Source organism: Meles meles, chromosome 20 (assembly GCF_922984935.1).
Source record: "Meles meles chromosome 20, mMelMel3.1 paternal haplotype, whole genome shotgun sequence".
Classification (NCBI taxonomy): domain Eukaryota; kingdom Metazoa; phylum Chordata; class Mammalia; order Carnivora; family Mustelidae; genus Meles; species Meles meles.
In genome coordinates this window covers 52865054-52886302 of record NC_060085.1, presented here as the reverse complement: position 1 = coordinate 52886302, position 21249 = coordinate 52865054, and the positions used below count along the sequence as shown (strand labels likewise).

At 42.7% G+C, this 21249-nt stretch overlaps 1 protein-coding gene across 1 annotated transcript in view; it reads left to right on the top strand.

Moving 5' to 3' along the window:
- Positions 1–17106, top strand: part of SEC13 (SEC13 homolog, nuclear pore and COPII coat complex component) — a 43422-nt gene extending 26316 nt beyond the window's left edge. The window contains exons 6-9 of the mRNA XM_045991037.1: positions 2649–2782; positions 3423–3546; positions 4443–4589; positions 15679–17106. Of these exons, the coding sequence (XP_045846993.1) occupies positions 2649–2782; positions 3423–3546; positions 4443–4589; positions 15679–15792 (519 nt within the window). The 3' untranslated portion in view covers positions 15793–17106. The remainder of the gene's footprint in view (positions 1–2648; positions 2783–3422; positions 3547–4442; positions 4590–15678) is intronic.
- The last annotated feature ends 4143 nt before the right edge of the window (positions 17107–21249 follow it).

Sequence of the window (21249 nt, the reverse complement as noted above, 5' to 3'; positions counted from 1 at the left end):
AGAGGCAGGCAGAGAGAGAGAGAGAGGGAAGCAGGCTCCCTGCTGAGCAGAGAGCCCGATGCGGGACTCGATCCCAGGACCCTGAGATCATGACCTGAGCCGAAGGCAGCGGCTTAACCCACTGAGCCACCCAGGCGCCCCTGTTTTTTGTTTTTTAAAGATCTTATTTATTTATTTGATAGAGACACAGTGAGAGAGGGAACACAGGTAGGGGGAGTGGGAGAGGAAGAAGTAGACTTCCCGCCAAGCAGGGAGCCCAATGTGGGGCTCAGTCCCACGATCCCAGGATCATGACCTGAGCCAAAGGCATATGCCTAACGACTGAGCACCCCAGTTATAGTTGTTTTTACCACTTTTGTCTTCTGACCTTCATAGTAGCTTGATGTGTGATTGATCCAGTACCTTTACTTTATATTTACCTTAACTGGTGAGTTTTCGACTTCCATGAGTTTTCTTGTTACTAACGAGCCCTTTCTTTTCAACTTACGGATGACCCTTTAGCATTTCTTATAAGGCAAACTTTAGTGGTCATGAGTTCCATTAGCGTTTGCTTGTCTGGAAAACTCTCCAATTCTGAATAACTTCCCTTTGTAGAGTACTCTTGGCTGGAAGTTTTTTCTTTTAGCACTTTGAGACATGTTTGTTACCGTGATTATAGTGGTAGTTTCACAGGGTATACCTAGGTGTGTCAGCCCATCAGATTTTGTAGTTTATGAGCAGTGAATGTTAGTAATGCCTCAAAGCTGTTCTTAGAAATTTTATTTTGGAGTAGAAAGAACATAGACTGTTACTGCTCTGCAGGAACTCAAGGACTGTTGTTTCCATTAGTCATTCCTGAGGTATCTGCTAGAGAATAGGTTCAGACAACAAAATGACTAGGAAGATATCAAATATAGTTAACTGTAGAGAACTAAGACTAAATGAGGGTTATAAGGCAGAGTATAGGATATACTGGCCCTATGCTCTGTTAAGGTAGCAGACCACTGCTCAAAAAGTGGGCACAGCGCACTGGGTGGCCCAGTTGGTTAGCATCAAGAGTCTTGATTTCAGTTCAGGTCATGATCTCAGGTTGGTGAGATCGAGCCCCACATCGGGCTCTGTGCTCAGCAGAGTCTGCTTGAGATTCTCTCTCTCCCTCTTGCCCCACTTGCATGCACTAAATAAATAAATTAAATAAATGTGTGTGTGTGTGTGTGTGTGTAACACCCTCAAGATACCCTAATTCTTGAGGAAGTGGCTAATCTTAGGTCTGAGGCTGAATACATACAAGATGAGCCTGGAACATTTTGTCATACCCAGCAGAAATGAACAAAGACATACTTTGACATGCCAGCGTTATTGAAGAAGCCAGTTTGAACACACACTGCAGTTTAGGTGTCAGAAATTTCTAATGAAAATAATTGCAGTGAACTAAAATCCAACAAATAACTTAAATCCATGAGTTCATAGTGATATGTAAGAGAGTGGATCAGGGGCACCTGGGTGGCTCAGTCAGTTAAGCATCTGCCTTCAGCCCAGGTCATGTTCCCAGGGTCTTGGGATCAAGCGCTGCATCAGGCTCTCTGCTCAGAGGGGTGTCTGCTTCTCCCTCTCCCCTTACCCTTCCCCTGGCTTGTGTTCTCTCTCACTTTCTCTCTCTCTCTCAAATAAAATATTTTAAAAAATAAAAGAATCAGTCACCCTTAAAGAATGGCAGGAAACCAGTTCATAAAGTATGAAGCATTTATCCTGCCTTTCCTCCCTGACCTGTACCTATAGGGACCAAATATTAATGAGGGGAATTTCTCTGTCTAGATAAGTATATATAATAACGAAGAAATGAATGCAATATCACCATTTTGTAATGTCCAGTGACTTAAAAGAGGCGTAAATTCTTGACAGGTGCTATCAACATAAAAAGACAACCTGACATTATTTGCCTCCCAGTGAAAGAATACTTTACTGCCTATAGTCTTAACAAAGGGGTCAGACTTGAGTCTGATCCAGTCTGGGATCCAGCTGACAATTTTTAGGAATTCAAAGGAATTCAGAGGTTTGAGTATGAAATAGCAAATCAGCCTGAGAGTCTGTAGGTCAGAGACTGGTCTTTCTTCAACCAAAAAAAATTGTAAGGGGGGGGGAACAGAGAGGGAATCAATAAATAATGAGATGTAAAAAGACTTAAAACAGTTTAAATGGCAAGACTAAACTGTGGTACCTAAGGATGCATATTTGGGTGACAAAACTATAGAGAAAAAGGAAGAAATCAGAAGTCAGGAAGATAGTACCGAGGAGGAAGGGCTATGATTCAGGTGGGACAGGATGACAGGCCTTCTCGGGTAAGCAGCAACTTGATAATCTTGAACTGGTAGTGGTTACAGGAGTGCTTTAGAGTAATTCATTAAACTTTGCCTCCCTTCATGTTTTTGAAAATGTTCTGTTTCTTAAATTCCTGGGAGTCCCTAAGTCCTACTTTAAACATATATTGCTGGAAAATACATGCACTGGTAGGACTCCTTGAAGGAGCTAAGCCTTAATTCACCAAAACAGCTGTCCTACATAATCCTGTCCCAAGACTTGAAGGGGAAATACACTGCAACTTTGGGTCTGCAGAAGCAGTGCTCTGTCGCAAGGCAAAAGGGCAGTCACCCCAACCCCCCTCTTTCCAGATTGGCTGCAATGCCGTCAGTTGGGCCCCTGCTGTTGTACCTGGAAGCCTGATAGACCAGCCATCGGGGCAGAAGCCCAACTACATCAAGAAGTTTGCATCAGGCGGCTGTGACAACCTCATCAAACTGTGGAAGTAAGTGGGGTTGCTGGACTTATGCCCAAGGGGACACTTCTTACCTACTACCTTCCCTACTACCTACTGTGACTCAGCCACAGTTCTCAAGAAACAGGATCACTGGGCGCCTGGGTGGCCTCAGTTGGTTAAGCCTCTGCCTTTGGCTCAGGTCATGATCTCAGGGTCCTGGGATCGAGCCCCGCATCGGGCTCTCTACTCAGCAGGGAGCTGCTTCTCCCTCTCTCTGCCTGCCTCTCTGCCTACTTGTGATCTCTGTCTGTCAAATAAATAAATAAATAAAATCTTTAAAAAAAAAAACCCAGGATCACTTTTTCCCATCCTGCTCATAGAATACTGTTTTTAGTATGTCAGAGGACACCCTTTAAAAACAACTTGGCCTTCCTCAAACACTTTAATTCTTGACCTAATTTCCCAGCTGCCGGAGCCATTGGCTGTGGGGGAACAGAGCATTTCTTGGAAGAGTCCTTTATAGCTGGGGAACTGAGTAAAAATCTGCAAGGTTAATGAATGAAATCAGAAGGATGGTATAGCTTTTTGACCCCTGCAGAGCCCACAGGGTGGCGGTACAGTGGAGGTGTGGTAAACACAGCTGGGCTGCTGCCTACTGCTGCACTCTCCCTTCTGTCTCTCCTGTTAGGGAGGAGGAGGACGGCCAGTGGAAGGAGGAACAGAAGCTGGAAGCGCACAGTGACTGGGTTCGAGATGTGGCCTGGGCCCCCTCCATTGGCCTGCCCACCAGCACCATCGCAAGTTGCTCCCAGGTCAGCTCAGATCCATGAGAGCCTCCCGTGTTGTATAAGCTCTGAGTAAGTCCCATCAAACCTTACAGTCCCCCTAAGGTAAAGTCTAAAAAGGTAAGGGCAGGGCAACAAGCACCTTGGGACCAGTGCAAGTAGGAGTGCTTGGAGGTAGGTCATCCTATGCCGAAGGCTTAATCAGAAGGCACAAGGGGCTTGCCTTTACCGAGCCATGAGGTAGGCCAAACTCGGGACCAATATCCCATTCTCGGCATTATGCACCTGGGGATTAGAGCTACCCAGGTGCATTCTGAGAGTGTTCCCAAGCAGGGACCAGGAGCTGTCAGAAACTCTAGGATCTTGGGCTTACCTACCTATTCAGTCTTCACAGATCACAAAGGAAAGACCAAGGACAAGACTTCACTTCTATGCTAACCCCACCGTAGACAAAGGTTAGCCAGGCTTCATTTGAACCTGTTAAGTTTGGTTCTGAATTTGAGAAAGACATTTTCAACTTGTCTCCTCTCATTCTCTAGCTTTGGTTTATAGACAACTATACCTATTTGGTTGAGAAAATCAGAGCCAGAGGGAGCCCAAAACAAGGAGATAACTTGGCAGACATGAGGCAAACCCAGAGAAAATTTTAGAGTTAGCAATATAAAGTCCATACCTGCAACCAACATGAGCACAAGAACCTGGGAGACTCGATTCATGTGAAATGTGCTCCTGGGGTAAAGAGATAATGCTGGGCTAGAAATTGGCTTTCACAGCTGTCCACACCTAGGAGTGCTCTGGCTGTGCGTTGGGCTGAATTCCTCACCCCCTTCCTGCATAAGTCCAATATGGCTTTAGATGGAGAGGATATCCCCAGTTCAAGATCCCTGCCTTACCTTCCCTTATTCTAGCCTGTCTTTTCCCAGGATGGTCGTGTGTTCATCTGGACTTGTGATGATACCTCAAGCAATACATGGTCACCCAAACTGTTGCACAAGTTCAATGACGTCGTGTGGCATGTGAGCTGGTCCATCACAGCCAACATCCTGGCTGTCTCGGGCGGAGACAATAAGGTACACTCCATTTCCATGATGTGGTGGACAGGGCCCTGTTTGTCTTTACTGTGCCCACTTCTAGTGCAGTTGGATTCTCCATGTAATGACAGGCTTGGAAGGAGCCTTAATGAGGACAGTGTTTTGAGCACATCCCATATTACATCATTAAATCTTAATCCCCCACCCCCAGCCCCAAGGTTGTCTGTCCCCCTTTTACAAATAGGAAAGAAGCTGACAGTGGTAGGTAGCTTGGATAGTGGTCACAACGCTCTTAGGTGACAGAGTCCTTAATCAGGCCTGAGTTAAGTCCAAAGCCACTGCCCTGGTTTTTGGTCGTCCATCGCCTTAACCACTTGACCACCTTGTTTGCATGTGACATTCAGTTAGCACTGCTTTACAGTTAATAGATTAAAAAAAGAAAAAGAAAAAGATTGGAAGGTTTTGTCAGACATCTAAAAGGCCTATTTCTAAAAATCAGTACAATTCACGGGTGTTACTATTCACCCATTCTACCTCTGCCTACTGTGCTGTGAGCCATACAAAGGAAGGGATGAGGAGACAAAAAATAGCTCAGAACAATAGAGCAACAAAGCAAATGCACTTGAAAAATCCTGACTCCTGCATCAAAACCTACCGTGTAAAGTTACAGATTCTCTGCCTAAGAGGAGAGGTCAGCTAGGGAGATGGCAGTGGCTTGTTACTTCTTCTTTTCTGAAAGCAGCTTTTTTTTTTTTTAATTGTGGCAAAATACGTAGAAAGTTCACCCATCTTAAGCATTTTGAAGTGTACAGCTTAGTAGTTTTGAGTACCTTCACGTTATTGGGCACCCATCACCCCCACGCACCTCTGGAACTGCTGGCATCTTTCCTAGCTGAAACTCTGTTCTCACTGAACACTAACTCCTACCACCCCACCCCAGCCCCTGGTAAGCACCGTCCTACTTCCTGTCTCTGAATTTGACTGCTCTAGGGACGGCATATAAGTGGAATCCTGTAGTGTCTTCGCCTGTGTTGTACCATGTGTCCATTTCTTGCCTTTTTGAGACTGCATATTCTGTTGTGCCACATTTTATCTACCCACACATATACTGAAGGACACTGAGGTGCTTCCAACCTTTGGCTCTTGTCAGTAATGCTGTGCACATGGGTGTACAAATAATACCTCTTTTGAGACCCTCTGCAGGCAGTTTCTATCCAGCCTGGGTTCCTCTTCATGTGTAGCAGTCCCAGAAAGATCTAGCAGGCCCTATCTCAAAGCCATAGAGTTTTAGAGCTGGAATGACCCTCAAAGAAAACTAATCTAACCCTCTTCATTTCTAGTAAGTGGCAGAGACAGGACTAGACCCCAGGTTTGGTGGCACTCAGGACAGGCCAACAGACCCTGACTTCACTGAAGAGCCCTACCATAGGGCTTACAAGGCAGTAGGCAAGTGCCTGATTGGGCGTTCCACGTTTGTGGTCTGTTGTCATTAATCTTGTATGCTTCATACTCTTCTTTATCAGCTTGTTTCCTACACAGAGCTCAGCTCTATTGCTTTCCGCATAGTATTTCTTCACTAAAGTACTCGGTATGTTTTCAATCTAGAGCATTCTGCACAGTGCATGTGTAATGAATAGTCTGTCTCTAAAGCAGGAATTCTTAAGATCTTTTTTTTATTGAATACATGTACATAGCTTGAGGTAGTTTTATTAGGTTATGATTTTTTAATGCAGACTCCTAATTTTCATTCTCTAAGAACAAACCTTTTCAGTGCTTAGCTATTCTTCTGCCATGTACTTCAGGGTAAAAGTGACATCCTCATCTGTCATCCTCCTCTAGCGCGCTTCCCAGACTTGAGTATTAAACTCGTTAACACGCAGATTGCCAAGCCCACCCCCAGAGCTTTTGAACCAGTGGCTCTGGGTGAATTTTTCGTTTTCACAAGCCTGGTCACTGCAGATGCCCTGGTCTAGAGACCACACTTTGAGAACCACCATTCTCTTCCCCTGTATCCTCTCACAGAAGCTACAGCAGCTTGGTCAAAACAACATCCATGTTCACATTATTATTATTACTACTACTGCTACTATTACTGTCATTTCATGTGGTAACATTATCACTTACAGCACTGCTCCCTGTTTTTCTTACTTTTTAAGGTGTTGTTTTGTTTTTTTTTTTTAGATTTTATTTATTTATTTGACAGACAGAGATCACAAGTAGGCAGAGAGGCAGGCAGAGAGAGAGAGGGAAGCAGACTCCCCGCTAAGCAGAGAGTCCGATGTGGGGCTCGATCCCAGAACCCTGGGATCCTGACCTGAGCCGAAGGCAGAGGCTTTAACCTGCTGAGCCACCCAGGCGCCCCTAAGGTGTTCTTTTTCCAGGTTTATTAAAGTGTAATAGGCGCACATCATAAGTTGAAAGTGTATAGCATAATGGTTTCTTAGATACACTGTGAAATGATCAGCACAGCAAGTTTAGCATCCATCATTTCATACAGATACAGTAAAAAAGAAAGCAAAAAAAAAAAAAAAGTTTTTCCTTGTGATGAGAACACTCAGGATTAGTCAGTCTCTTACGGTTTTCACGTAGACCATACAGCACTGTGAGCTATATCATCCTTACAGCCCTAGTACCTCTGTATCTTGTAACTGCAGTATGTACCTTTCGACCCTCCACTCCCAAGTTCAGTAACCACAAACTGAACTCTTCTTTTGTGACTGGTTTTGGGTCTTTTATGGGTGTTTTGGTTTTGTCTTTAGATTCTCCATATAAGTGATATTATATAGTGTTGGTCTTTCTTTCACTCAGCATAATGCCCTCAAAGTCCACCCACACTGTCACAAATGAGAGAATTTCCTTACTTTTATATGGTTAAATAACATTCCATTGTATGTATGTACTGTGGCTTCTTTATCCATTCATCTGTCAGTAGACAGGTTGTTCCATGTCTGGCTGTTGTAAATAATGCTACAGCAAAATGAGGTGCAGATATTTTTCCAGATGGTGTTTTCGTTTTCTTCAGATAAATACCCAGAAGTCAAATTACTGGATCATACAGTTCTGTGTTTAAGTCTGTTGAGGATCCTCCATACTGTTTTCCTTAGCAGCTGTCCCAGTCCACAGTCCCACGTCCACGTGCAAGGGCTCCGTTTTCCCCACATCCTTGCCGGCACTTGTGTCTTTGTCCTTTTGATGACGGCCGTTCTGACATGTGTGAAGTGATGTCTTACTGTGGTCTTCATTTGCAGTTCCCCAGTGACGAGTTATGCTGAACATCTTTTCACGTATCTATTGTCCTTTGTAGATCTTTTTTAGAGAAATGTTCTTGTGCGGTCTTTTGCCCGTTTTTTTCATCCAATTATTTAGCTTTCTGGTATTGATTTTTAGAAGTCCTTCGGATATTTTGGATATTAACTCCTTATCTGATGTATGATCTACCGATATTTTTCCCAGTTTGTAGGTTGTCTTTTCACGTTGTTGTTTTGCTGTGCAGAAGCTTTTAGTTTAATGCTGTCCCACTTGTTTATATTTTGTTGTTTATGCTTTAGGTGTCACATCCAAAAAATCAAGACCCATGCCAAAGAGCTTGTTTCTTGTATTTTCTTCTAGGAGTATCATGGTTTAATTCATTTCAAGTTAATTTTTGTGAGTGGTATAAGATAAGGGTCTAGTTTTATTCTTTTACATGCTAATACCCAGTTTCCCCACCACCATTTATTAAAGAGACTGTCCCTTCTCCACTGAGTATTCTTGGATGCCCTGCCAATTATTAGTTATTAGTTAAAATTATTAGTTAACCATATATGCTTGGACTTATTTCTAGGCTTTTTTGATTCTGTCCCATTGATCTATTTGTCTTTTTATGCCACTACCACACCGTTTTGATTACTGTCACTTTATAGCTTAAAAAAGTATGATGCCTCCCACTTTGTTCTTTCGCAAGGTTGCTTTGGACATTTGGGATCTTTTGTTGTTCCATATAAATTTTAGGACTTTTTTTTCTTCTTTTGTAAAAAAATGCCATTGGAATCTTGATAGGAATTACATTGAATCTATATATGGCTTTTGGTAGTATTGACATTTTAACAATGTTAATTCTTCTAATCTATGAACAAGATACCTTTTCATTTATTTGTGCCTTCAGTTTCTTTCATCCCTGAGTTTTCAGAGTAGAGATCTTTCACCTCCTTGGTTAAGTTCATTCTTAAGTATTTTATTGTTTTTGATGCTATTGTAAGGATCATTTTCTTTTTTAGATAATTCATTCTGGGTGTATAGAAATGCTACTGATTTTTGTATGTTAATTTTGTATCCTGAAGCTTTACTTGATTCTAAGCTTTTTGATGAAATCTTTAGGATTTTCTATATATAAAATCGTGTCATTTATAGAGACAATTTCCTTACCAGTTTTTTTTTTTTTAAAGATTTTTATCCATTTATTTATTTAATTGACAGAGAGAGAGATCACAAGTAGGCAGAGAGGCAGGCAGAGAGAGAGGAGGAAGCAGGCTCCCTGCAGAGCAGAGAGCCCGATGCGGGGCTCGATCCCAGGACCCTGAGACCATGACCTGAGCCGAAGGCAGCGGCTTAATCCACTGAGCCACCCAGGCGCCCCTCCTTACCAGTTTTGATGCCTTTTTTTTCTTCTTGCCTGACTGCTCTGGCAAGGACTTCCAATACTGTGTTGAAAAGAATTACGTTAGCTGTGGGCTTAGCATATATAGCCTTTAAGAGTTACCACGAGCAGATGTTGAATTTTGTCAGATGCTTTCTCTGCATCTACTGAGATGAAGTATTCTTCTTTCATTCTGTTGTGAGGCATCACACTGATTGATTAGCATATGTTGAATCATCCTTGCATTCCAGGTATGAATCCTGCTTGATCATGCCAAATGATCCTTCTAATATACTGCCAAATTCAGTTTGCGTCTATATTCATCAGGATTATTTGTCCATAGTTTTCTGTTATGGTAGTATCCTTTTGTGGCTTTGGTATCAGGGCAGTGTTAGCCCAATAAAGTGTGTGTGTTCCCATTTTGATTTTTTTTTTTTTTTGGAAGATTTTGAGGATTGATACTAATTCCTTAAATGTTTGGTTAAATTTACTGTGAAGCCATCTGGTCCTGGGCTTTTTCATATTAGGAGATTTTTGATTACTGGTTCATTCTCCTTACTATTTCAGAAACTTTTTAATTTTTACAAAAGTAAAATTTTTTTTCCCTTTTTTTAAAAAATTATTTTTTATTTTTTTATAAACATATAATGTATTTTTATCCCCAGGGCTACAGGTCTGTGAATCGCCAGGTTTACACACTTCACAGCACTCACCATAGCACATACCCTCCCCAATGTCCATAACCCCCCTCCCCCTCTTCCAACCCCCCTCCCCCCAGCAACCCTCAGTTTGTTTTGTGAGATTAAGAGTCACTTATGGTTTGTCTCCCTCCCAGTCCCATCTTGTTTCATTTATTCTTCTATCCCCCTAACCCCCCATGTTGCATCTCCACGTCCTCATATCAGGGAGATCATATGATAGTTGTCTTTCTCCGATTGACTTATTTCACTAAGCATGATACCCTCTAGTTCCATCCACGTTGTCGCAAATGGCAAGATTTCATTTCTTTCGATGGCTGCATAGTATTCCATTGTGTATATATACCACATCTTCTTTATCTATTCAGCTGTTGATGGACATCTAGGTTCTTTCCATAGTTTGGCTATTGTGGACATTGCTGCTATAAACATTCGGGTGCACGTGCCCCTTCGGATCACTACGTTTGTATCTTTAGGGTAAATACCCAGTAGTGCAATTGCTGGGTCATAGGGTAGTTCTATTTTCAACATTTTGAGGAACCTCCATGCTGTTTCAAATTTATTTATTTGACAGAGAGAGAGGTCACAAGCAGGCAGAGAGGCAGGCAGAGAGAGAGGGAGAAAGAGGCTCCCCACTGAGCAGAGAGCCCGATGCGGGGCTCGATCCCAGGACCCTGAGATCATGACCTGAGCAGAAGGCAGAGGCTTAAACCATGAGCCACCCAGGCACCCCAGAAGTTCTATTTTTTATTGAGATTTTATTTCTTCCTGATTCAGCCCTTGATGTTCCAGGTTTCGAAGAGTTTTTCCATTTTTTTTCTAGGTCCAAATGGTTGACATAGTTGTGTCATGGTAACATCTTAACTTTTCTTTGTATTGCTGTAATATTTGTAATACTGTCTCCTTTCTCATTTATAATTTTATTTTAGGTCTTTTTTTTTTTTTTAAGATTTTATTTATTTATTTGACAGACACAGATCACAAGTAGGCAGAGAGAGAGAGGGAAGCAGGCTCCCCGCTGAGCAGAGAGCCCGATGCGGGACTCGATCCCAGGACCCCGAGATCATGACCCGAGCCGAAGGCAGCGGCTTAACCCACTGAGCCACCCAGGCGCCCCAGGTCTTTTTTTTTTTTAAGATTGATTTTATTTGAGGGGTAGAGAGCACAAGTTGAGGGCAGGGGCAAAGGGAGATACAGGCTCCCCGCTGAGCAGGGAGCCCGATGTGGGGCTTGATCCTGGACTCCAGGATTATGACCTGAGCTGAAGGCAGATGCTTAACTGACTGAGCCACCCAGGCATCCTTGGGTCTGCTTTTTTTCCTTTGGTTAGCTTAGCCAAAGTTGTCAGTTTTATCTTGTCAAAGAACCAACTCCTTTTTTCTATTTTCTATATCTATTTTCCTAATTTTTTCTATTTTCCTGTTCTGTTTCATTTATTTCTGTTCTGATATTTATTTCCTTCCTTCTGCTTCGGTGAAGTTTATCCTTTTTCTAATTCCCTAAATAACCTAGAGTTAGGTTATTTAGGTTATTTGGTATAGGTCTTGCTTCATTTTTTTTTTTTTTTTTTTTTAAGATTTTATTTATTGGGGCGCCTGGGTGGCTCAGCGGGTTAAAGCCTCTGCCTTCAGCTCAGGTCATGATCTCAGGGTCCTGGGATCGAGCCCCGCATCGGGCTCTCTGCTTGGCGGGGAGCCTGCTTCCTCCTCTCTCTCTCTCTCTCTCTGCCTGCCTCTCTGCCTGCTTGTGGTCTCTATCTGTCAAATAAATGAATCTTAAAAAAAAAAAAAAAAAAAAAAAATTTTTATTTATTTATTTGACAGACATCACAAGTAGGCAGAGCGAGAGGGGGGAAGCAGGCTCCCTGCCCAGCAGAGAGCCCGATGCGGGGCTCGATCCCAGGACTCGGGGGTCATGACCTGAGCTGAAGGCAGAGGCTTAACCCACTGAGCCACCCAGGCAGCCCTAGGTCTTGCTTCTTTTTTTTTTTTCCTTAAGATTTTATTTTTTTTTTTTATTTGACAGAGAGAGATCACAAGTAGGCAGAGAGAGATCACAAGTAGGCAGAGAGGCAGGCAGAGAGAGGAGGAAGCAGGCTCCCTACAGAGCAGAGAGCCCGACGTGGGGCTCGATCCCAGGACCCTGAGATCATGACCTGAGCCGAAGGCAACGGCTTAATCCACTGAGCCACCCAGGCGCCCCTAGGTCTTGCTTCTTAATGTAGACATTTACTGCTGTAAACTTCTAAGAACTGCTTTTGCTGCATCCTGTAAGTTTTGGTATATTGGGTTTCTATTTTCATTTCAAACTATTTCATTTCTTCTTCATTTTGGTTGTTTAAGAGAGTATTTGATTTGCATGTATTTGTGAATTTCTCAGTTGCCTCTTCCTCTTGATTTCTAGTTTCATACAGTTATGGTTAGAGAAGATAGTTTGATTTCAGTTTTTAATTTGCTAAGACTTGTTTTGTGGTGTAACATACAGAAAATGTTCCATGTGCACTTACGTGTATTCTGCTATCAGAAGGTTCTATGTATGTTGGGCCCAGTTGGTCTGTACTGTTATTCAAATCCACTATTTACTTTTTATTACCTGTCTGGATGATCTGTCCATTGTTGAGAGTATTAAAGTCACCAACTATTTTTTTTATTACTCTGTTTAGTTGTTAAATTATTATATTTTCTTGATGTGTTTGACCTCTTTGTCTCTTTTTGCTATTTTTAGTCTATTTTGTGTGATGGAAGTATAGCTACCCCTGCTTTCTTTGTGATTACCATCTCTCTCCATGCCTTCTTAATTTCTGTTTGTCTTGAAGACCTAGGGAATCTCTTGTATGAAGCATATTGTTGGATCTTGGTTTTTGTATTCATTCAGGCATTTTTTGTCTTGAGTGGAGAGTTTTGCATTTGAAAAGTAAGGCCTTACACATTTGTTATATTATCATTGTTTTCTGGTTGGTTTTTTTTGATCCATTGTTAATTGTTTCTTAGCCTATTTTTGTGTTTATTTTTTTTTTTAAAGATTTATTTATTTGACAGATAGAGATTACAAGTAGGCAGAGAGGCAGGCAGAGAGAGAGAGAGGAGGAAGCAGGCTCCCAGCCAAGCAGAGAGCCCGATGCGGGGCTCGATCCCAGGACCCTGGGATCATGACCTGAGCCGAAGGCAGAGGCTTTAACCCGCTGAGCCACCCAGGCGCCCCTATTTTTGTGTTTATTAAAGTAGTATCCGTATGCTTTGACTTATCATGTTCTTTTGTCTAATTACTACACGTTTTTCCTTTATGGCTGTAGGACTTACACAAAACATCTTAACTTCAATAGAACTCCTAATCTTTACTCCTTTACTTCTCCTCCCCATTACATGTTAGGTTAGTGATGTTACAATGTACATATTTTATAATGTGTAACTAATAATAGGTACACTACATTAATAGCAGGTATGGTTATTTTTTACTACATGTTTTAACTTCTAAAGGAGTTGTAAGTGAATTACATACCACAGTCACCATATTACAGAATCCAGCCTTACGTATTTATCATTACCAGTGAGTTTTTTACAACCTGCCTTGTACAATGTTAAATTTCTACTCAACTCCCAGTAGCATTTCTTTTATGGCAGGTGAATCTGTGATGGAGTTCCCTCAGGTTTTAAGAACGTCCATCTCGTCTTCATTTCTGAAGGACACTTGCCTGGTGTAGTAGTAGTAGTAGTAGACACATGCTTTTGAATGTGTTATCCCATTTTTTTTTTTTCCTGGACTGAAAAGCTTGTATTGAGAAATCTGTTCATAGTCTTATCTGGGGGTTCCCTTGTATGTAACTTTTTTTTCTAGCTGCATTTAAAATTCTTTGCTTTTGACAAAATAACATGTGTTTGTAGCCCTGTTTCAGTTCAGTCTCTTTTGGGCCTCCTGGATCTAGAGGTCTGTTTCTCTCCCCATGTTTGGGAAGTTTTCAGGCATAATTGCTTGAAATATATTTTATGTCTCTTTCTCATCTTCTGGAATTCTCCTAATGCAAAATATTGCTTCTTCTGATTATATCCCATTGCAGTCTTTACTATTTTTTGTCCTCTGGGCAATTTCCAATGTCCTGTCCTCCAGGTTGCTCATTATTTCTTCTGCATGGTCCACTCTGCTTTTGAAGCTCTGCTACATTTTTCAGTTTGTGTTTTTCAGTTCTAGGGTTTCTGGTGTTTGCTTTTTTTGTTGTTGTTTTATTTGACAGAAAGAGATCACAAGCAGGCAGAGAGAGAGGGGGAAGCAGAGAGCCTGATGTGGGTCTCAATCCCAGAACCCTGAGATCATGACCTGAGCCGAAGGCAGAGGCTTAACCCACTGAGCCACCCAGGGGCCCCTGTGTTGTTTTTTAATGGTGTCTATTTTTGTTGAACCTGACTTCATTTAGTTATCTTACATGTGCTTATAGTTCGCTAAACTGGAAGATTATTCTGAATTCTTTGTCCCACAGTTCACAGATCTTTATTTCTTTAGTCAGAGTTTTATTAGTTTCCTTTGGTGTCACATATTTCCATGGTTTTCTGTGATCCTCACATGAGGCTGGAGGATGGGCTTCACTGTTGCCTGGATTCTCTGGTTAGGCTTCCTATACAGCCAGGACTGGGCTTTCTACTCAGCAACAGGTGAGTCTCTGAGTCTTCACAGTCTTGGTGGGGCAGCAGGACACAGAGCCTGCACAGCTTGTCCTTTAGAGACCCAAATTAGGCACGAGTGAAGACTGAATATCCTAGTTAGGTGAGGCCCCCAGTTTTGCTCTGTAGACGGAAAGCCGACTGCTGTGCACTCCATTCTGGTGCCACGGGAAGCAGGGCTGTTGGGCAGGCTCTGCAGCTTCCCGCGTGCTCTGCTTCGATACACTTCCTGCCCTGGCACAGTGGGAAAAACTGTAAAGTCACTTAAATTTTTTCTGTACTCTTGACTCAAGCCAACCTGCCCCTGTTTGCTGGTGAAATAAGGCCACTGGCTTTTGCTCTGAGAATCACCAGCTCTGCCCACCCCCCATCTACCTCCTCTGCCTGCTAGAGTTGCAGGGGCCTGCAGTTTCCAGGTGTTGTAGTGGGCCCTTGCTGTCAGGTGGGCCTGGGGGGCCATGCTCTTCAGCCTGCTAGACTGTGACTCAACTCTGCTACCTGGGCAGCCCAACTTTAGGGACCTCTCAGATTTACCTGAAAAAGTTTTCTGGATGTGAGGCACCAAAGGCAGGTTGGGGGGCCGTGACTCGGCTTTTCTGCCTGGTCTGCTAATATCCCAGTGCCAGTTCCTGGAAACTCTCCTCACTTAGCCACACTCAGATTCCCAAATGTTGAGCCCCACAAATGTGCCTGTAGTCCCCATGGGGCAGAACCCAGAGTCTGGGCTCCCACAAAGTAACAACTTAAAACGTTGGATAACTGGATGTCACCTCCGTGCTCTTTACCTTCTGAAGGAACCACAGGTTGGACATGGTGCTATGCTGGCTTGGGTGGCGGGCCATGCAGTCAGCACGTAGACTTCCCACGCAGGCTTCTGGGACAATATCTTGATCTCAATGGTGGAGGGTGGTGCTGCAGCCTCACTGTTGTCTCTAGGATTCCCTTAGTGGTTTCCTGTTCATGAATAGTTGTTCTTCCTGTGAGGAGGGTCTAGGTCAGGAACACCCTTTGTCACCGTGTTGGTGAGGTCACTCTCCCTACTCTCTCTTTCTTCATCTGTGGGGACTTTTGTTGACTCACAGGCTTGAGTCATGGCCTTTGATGCGGGACCTGGGAAGGGGAGGGGTGCAGACCTGTAACAGGTTCCATGTGCTGGCTTACAGGTGACCCTGTGGAAGGAGTCTGTTGACGGGCAGTGGGTGTGCATCAGTGATGTCAACAAGGGCCAGGGGTCCGTGTCGGCTTCCGTCACAGAGGGCCAGCAGAATGAGCAGTGACAAGCAAGGCCAAGCTCCCCACCTGCTGACTCCAGGACTGCCCTTTCCTGGACCAACTGACCAAATAGCTGGGAAGAACAGCTTCTACACGATTACTTTCCCAGGAGTAGTTACAAATGCAACCAGATTGATCATCTGCCTTAACCTGATTTGAAATGGTTTGTAATTTACTGTCCTGCTGAAAGCATTCATGTTATGAGGGAAAAGCTACAAATGATCTTTAAATCTATTATTTTAAAATATTTTTGGCCATTTTTACATACCTTTTGGGTTCAGGCATTATTTGGGGGGGTTTATTTCCAAAAGTTAAATAAATTCATATTGCTTATAATTCTTCCTGCATTACCCTAACCCTTCCCTAAAAAGCTTATATTCATTCTTGTGGCAACATCAGTCTACTAGAACAATGTTCGCCAAGATCCCAGTCCCTGTAGCGTCGCACGCCCCGACACCCACACACAGCTGGTCTGTCCCTGTAACATGTCCATGATTCCAGCTACACTGAAGGCGCCACACAGAGTGACATGAAAGGAGCACCAGACATGGACTTCGGTGACAGGGACTGTATCCTCTGAGCACACATCCTCTTCTGGAGAATGGAATAAAAGTCTGCCTTACAGAGAAGATGAAGATGAACTACTGCATGTGGGTGACCGAGAAAATGCCATGCCAGTGGAGGGCAATATTAACCACATACCAATAGTGAAGAGACTGGCTCAGAAAGTGGGCACACTTCATTCATGCTATGGACCCCTGTCCTGTGAGGGCGGGGCCTGTGCTGGAGACCATGATTCTGGTCCTGATCAGGCCTCAACCAAGTATCACCTCTTAGCCAAGGCCCTGGGACTCTCATCTGACTCAGCAGTCACAACAGCAGCTACCATTTACTGAGACCTACTACAAGCCAGCACTCCGCTGGAGATCCCCACACTTGGCAGCACAACAGACAGGTGCAGGTGTATGTCACCAACTTACCAATAAGGAAACTGTCACAGAAGATAGAAGACCTGGCCAGGGTGGTCCACTGCCAAGCAGTAAAGCTACTGTTTGAGTCCTGATCTGGCTCAGCTCCAGAGTGGGTGCTGTCAAAGGCAGAACTGAGGGGGGGTGCTCCTCAGCTATGATCTGGGGTGATGCTCACAGCAGACCTTTATGTGAGTGCACCTAGCTTTGCAAAAGTTCAGGCCACTCACCTCAGGAGGCTTTGTGCTGAAGGAAATGTGGACCCCAGTGCTTCTACCTGCTCATCATTTTTCAGCAGTAAAACCCATGTTTTGAAATAAGTATTAGATCATAATGTATAAAATGGGAAAAGGTGGAACGACTGTTGAAGTAAGGCTATAGAGGTCAGAGCCCTTCCCCTCAGCCTCCCACATCATTCTGCACAATGCAGGCCTTTAGAGAACAGTATGGAAACTAAGCTTCTGTCCATTTATTCAGTAAGAAAATACCCACAAACACAACTTTGCATGTACTTCTGTGGACAAAAACTACCCTTAGTTCTAGTTAGCCCCTCACATGTCTACCTTTCCTAACAAGCTTTGTGCCCCACCCCCAAGGACAAGTCTGGTCTTCCTTATGGTGCCTACGACCCTCAACAAATAATGAGAAGCAACTGTGTCACACAGTCGGTTGGTGATAGGTTAGTGGGCCATATGCTGTTTGCAGTTCACACCACCAAGGATCAGTCAGAGTAATCTGGAGATAAATGAAATGACCACCCTTCATAGTTTATACTTACAGTGGTAATACATTAACCATTCCTGGCTTGAGAGCCCTCAAATTTGTTACCACAAAAATAGGCTAATCGAGTGGAAATACCATGTTGTGTCAATCTTCAAGGGCATTTGCCAAGCCCAAGTGATACAAATGTAAGGGTAATTTAAAAGGTATAGAGAGTTAGGGTAAGAGAGCAGTAGCAACCACAATATTTTTAATCCTTTCACAAAAACAAAGCAACTGGGATAGGAAATGAAACCCGCAGACATTAAGGTAGTCCCTCAAACCCTAGAATGTGGAGGATTGGGACCAAACCACTCATGTCTATAATACCGGTGTAGGAGCAGCATAGGCAAGAAAGGGGAGTTTTTGTGGTCCTATGGGCAGGTAACCCAAGAATGACCATCAAGTGTTCATCCACTTGGAACAGAAAATTCAGCAAGCCAATACGAGACCTGTCAAAACTAGGAGAAGATTCACAGGTCTCACAAATGAGTTCAAAAAGATTTCCACTGCCACACACGAAGGAGTACAAACTATAAGTTTCCCTTATACCACAAACAACTAGAAAACCACACAATATACATGAAACAAATACTTAGGGGCTTCGGACAACAGGCAGTGTTTGGGTAAGGGAGACGAGCGGAGTACCAGTTGTCCCAGCTCACTGCCTAGGAGCAGCTTCCAGACCAAAGGGTAGAGAGACAATCCAGAGTCTAGTGGTCAAATTGAAGAGAACAGAGGTCAGAGTCCAGAAAGACTAAGCTAGAACCTACTGGGCAGAGTCCTGGAGAAGGAGGAGCTGCTCACAGCAAGCTCCTTAGGTCTGCGAAAGCATTTCCTACACTCTGACCAAATCCTTACTTGCATACATGAAAGGCAAAACTCTTCATGACCAGAAACCGATAGACCACACAATTCTTGAACTTACAGAGGAGTGGGAATAGTTCATGTGCCCAAGATCCAGAATGCGATAACTCAGAATACACAGGGCACTGGGTAGAGTCCTAAAAAAGATCATGTCTTAATAATACATCTTAAGTTAGGTCTAGAGTAGATGCTTCTCTGACCATAAAACCAAACCTTGAGGTCCACAGTTATTTTGCTTTGTGTCAGGTCATAGCCCACAACTTTTTAAAGGAAAAAAACTAAGAACTTGAAAACATAAAATTCACATGATATCCAGCTTCCAATCCAAAATTACCAGGTGTACAAAGAAGGAGGAAAATAGGACTATAACCAGAAGAGGATAAAAAATTGGTAGAGAGGGGCACCTGGGTGGCTCAGTGGGTTAAGCCACTGCCTTCGGCTCAGGTCATGATCTCAGGGTCCTGGGATCGAGCCCCACATCGGGTTCTCCACTCAGTGGGGAGCCTGCTTCCCCCTCTCTCTCTGCCTGCCTGTCTACTTGTGATCTCTCTCTCTCTCTGTCAAATAAATAAATAAAACCTTTAAAAAAAAAAATTGGTAGAGAGGGGCACCTGGGTGGCTCAGTGGGTTAAGCCTCTGCCTTCAACTCGGGTCATGATCTTGGGGTCCTGGGATCGAGCCCCACATCTGGCTCTCTGCTCAGCAGGGAGCTTGCTCCCACCTGCCTCTCCGCCTACTTGTGATCTCTGTCAAATAAAGAAATAAATACTTTTTCTTTTTTTAAGGAGACCATGGGATTAGCAGATAATGACCTTAAAAACAGCTATTATAAATATGTTCAAAAATGTAAGGGAACAGGAACACAAGGAAAATGGTATAAAAAAAGTTGCAAATGAAATTTCTAGAAGTGAAAAATATACTGGATAGGAGTAAGCAGGTAGTGCAGTACAACAGATCAGTAAGTCTGAAGACACAGCAATAAAACTGTAGAAGCTGAAGCATATAGAGAAAAAGATACTAAAATAATGAACCAATCAAAAGATTTGTGGGAGGGGTGCCTGGGTAGCTCAGTGGTTAAAGCCTCTGCCTTCGGCTCAGGTCATGATCCCAGGGTTGTGGGATCGAGCCCCGCATCGGGCTCTCTGCTCGGCAGGGAGCCTGCCTCCCTTCCTCTCTCTCTGCCTGCCTCTCTGCCTACTTGTGATCTCCGTCAAATAAATAAATAAAATCTTTAAAAAAAAAAAAAAGATTGGTGGGATACTATCGAGTAGTCTAACGTGTATACTGGGGTCCCAAGGAGAGAAAAAAAATTTTTTTCAGGGGAGAAGGGGACAGAAAAAAATACCTGAAGAAACAACAGTTAAAATTTCTCCAGGCTGGATTAAAATTTTAACTACAGATTCAAGAAAATCAGAGAACCACAAGCAGAATACTAAATATACATACAGACCCCCATAATAAAGTTGCTGAAATAAATAAAAATCACAGAGTCAGCCAGAGAAAAAGAGACATACTACATACAGAGGAACAGATATAAGAATGGTAGGCGGCTTCCATCAGAAATTTTGCAAGGTTTAAGAAAATAAACATCTTTGAAGTGCTGAAAGAAAAAAATTTAAAAATGACCGTCAGCCTACAATTCTATAGCTAGTGAAAACATCTTTCAAAATAAAAGTGAAAATAAGGACTTTTTCAAATTAAAGCCCCCCCCCCCCCAAAAATCACCAGAACTGCATTACCATAAATGACAAAGGAAGTTCTTCAGAAAAAATGAAAATAGTATCAGATGAAAATCTGGATCTATACCAAGGAATAAGGAGCACCAGGAATAGAAAAAATCTGGGGAACTATTACACTTCTTTTCCCATTTCTTTTATCTCTCAAAAGGTATTATTTTAAGTGCATTGTGGGCTTACAACTTAGGTAGAAATAAAATCAGTAGTAACAATAGCACAAATATTGGAAATGGAGAAATTGAAAGTATTCTGTTGTAAAGATCTTATAGTGTCTAGAAAGTGGTATCATATCTGTTGAAGGTATACTTTACTATGTTGAAATTTTATTTTTAAATCCTAGACCACTTAAAGAATAAAGCAGAGAATATAGCTGACAAGCCAGTAGTGAAGATAGCAGGAAATCCTAAAATACATTCAATCCAAAAGTGGTTATGAAAAGAGAAAAGAAAAAGGAAGGAACAGATGGGGGGAGAAAAGAAAGAACAGATGGGACAAATTGAACCCAATAATCAGAGATGGTAGATTTAAAAAACCAAACTTTGTAGGTCACTGTAATAAATATAAAAGGTGTAACTAAACATTCCAAATGAAAGACCCCTGATAAGAGATTATCAGAATGAACCTTAAAAAAAAAAAAAACAAGGGGCGCCTGGGTGGCTCAGTGGGTTAAAGCCTCTGCCTTCGGCTCAGGTCATGATCCCAGGGTCCTGGGATGGAGCCCCACATGGGGCTCTCTGCTCCGCGGGGAGCCTGCTTCCTCCTCTCTCTCTGCCTGCCTCTCTGCCTAGTTGTGATTTCTCTCTGTCAAATAAATAAAATATTAAAAAAAAAAAAGACCCAGCTATATGCTGTTTATATGCAAACCACTTTAAACTTAAACACAGAAACAGATTAAAACAAAGGACATTGTATGAAAAAAAAGATTATATAAACATTAATCAAAAGAAAGCTCAATTTCTATATTAATACAGATAAAGTAGACTCTAAAAAAAGATAAAATGGACTTCAGAACAAGAAGTATATTAAGGCTAGAGATGGTCAGAATAATAAAAGATTCAACTCATCAAGAAGACCATAACAGTCCTAAATACATATGCACCTAAAGTAGAGCTTCAAAATAGGCAAAACAAAA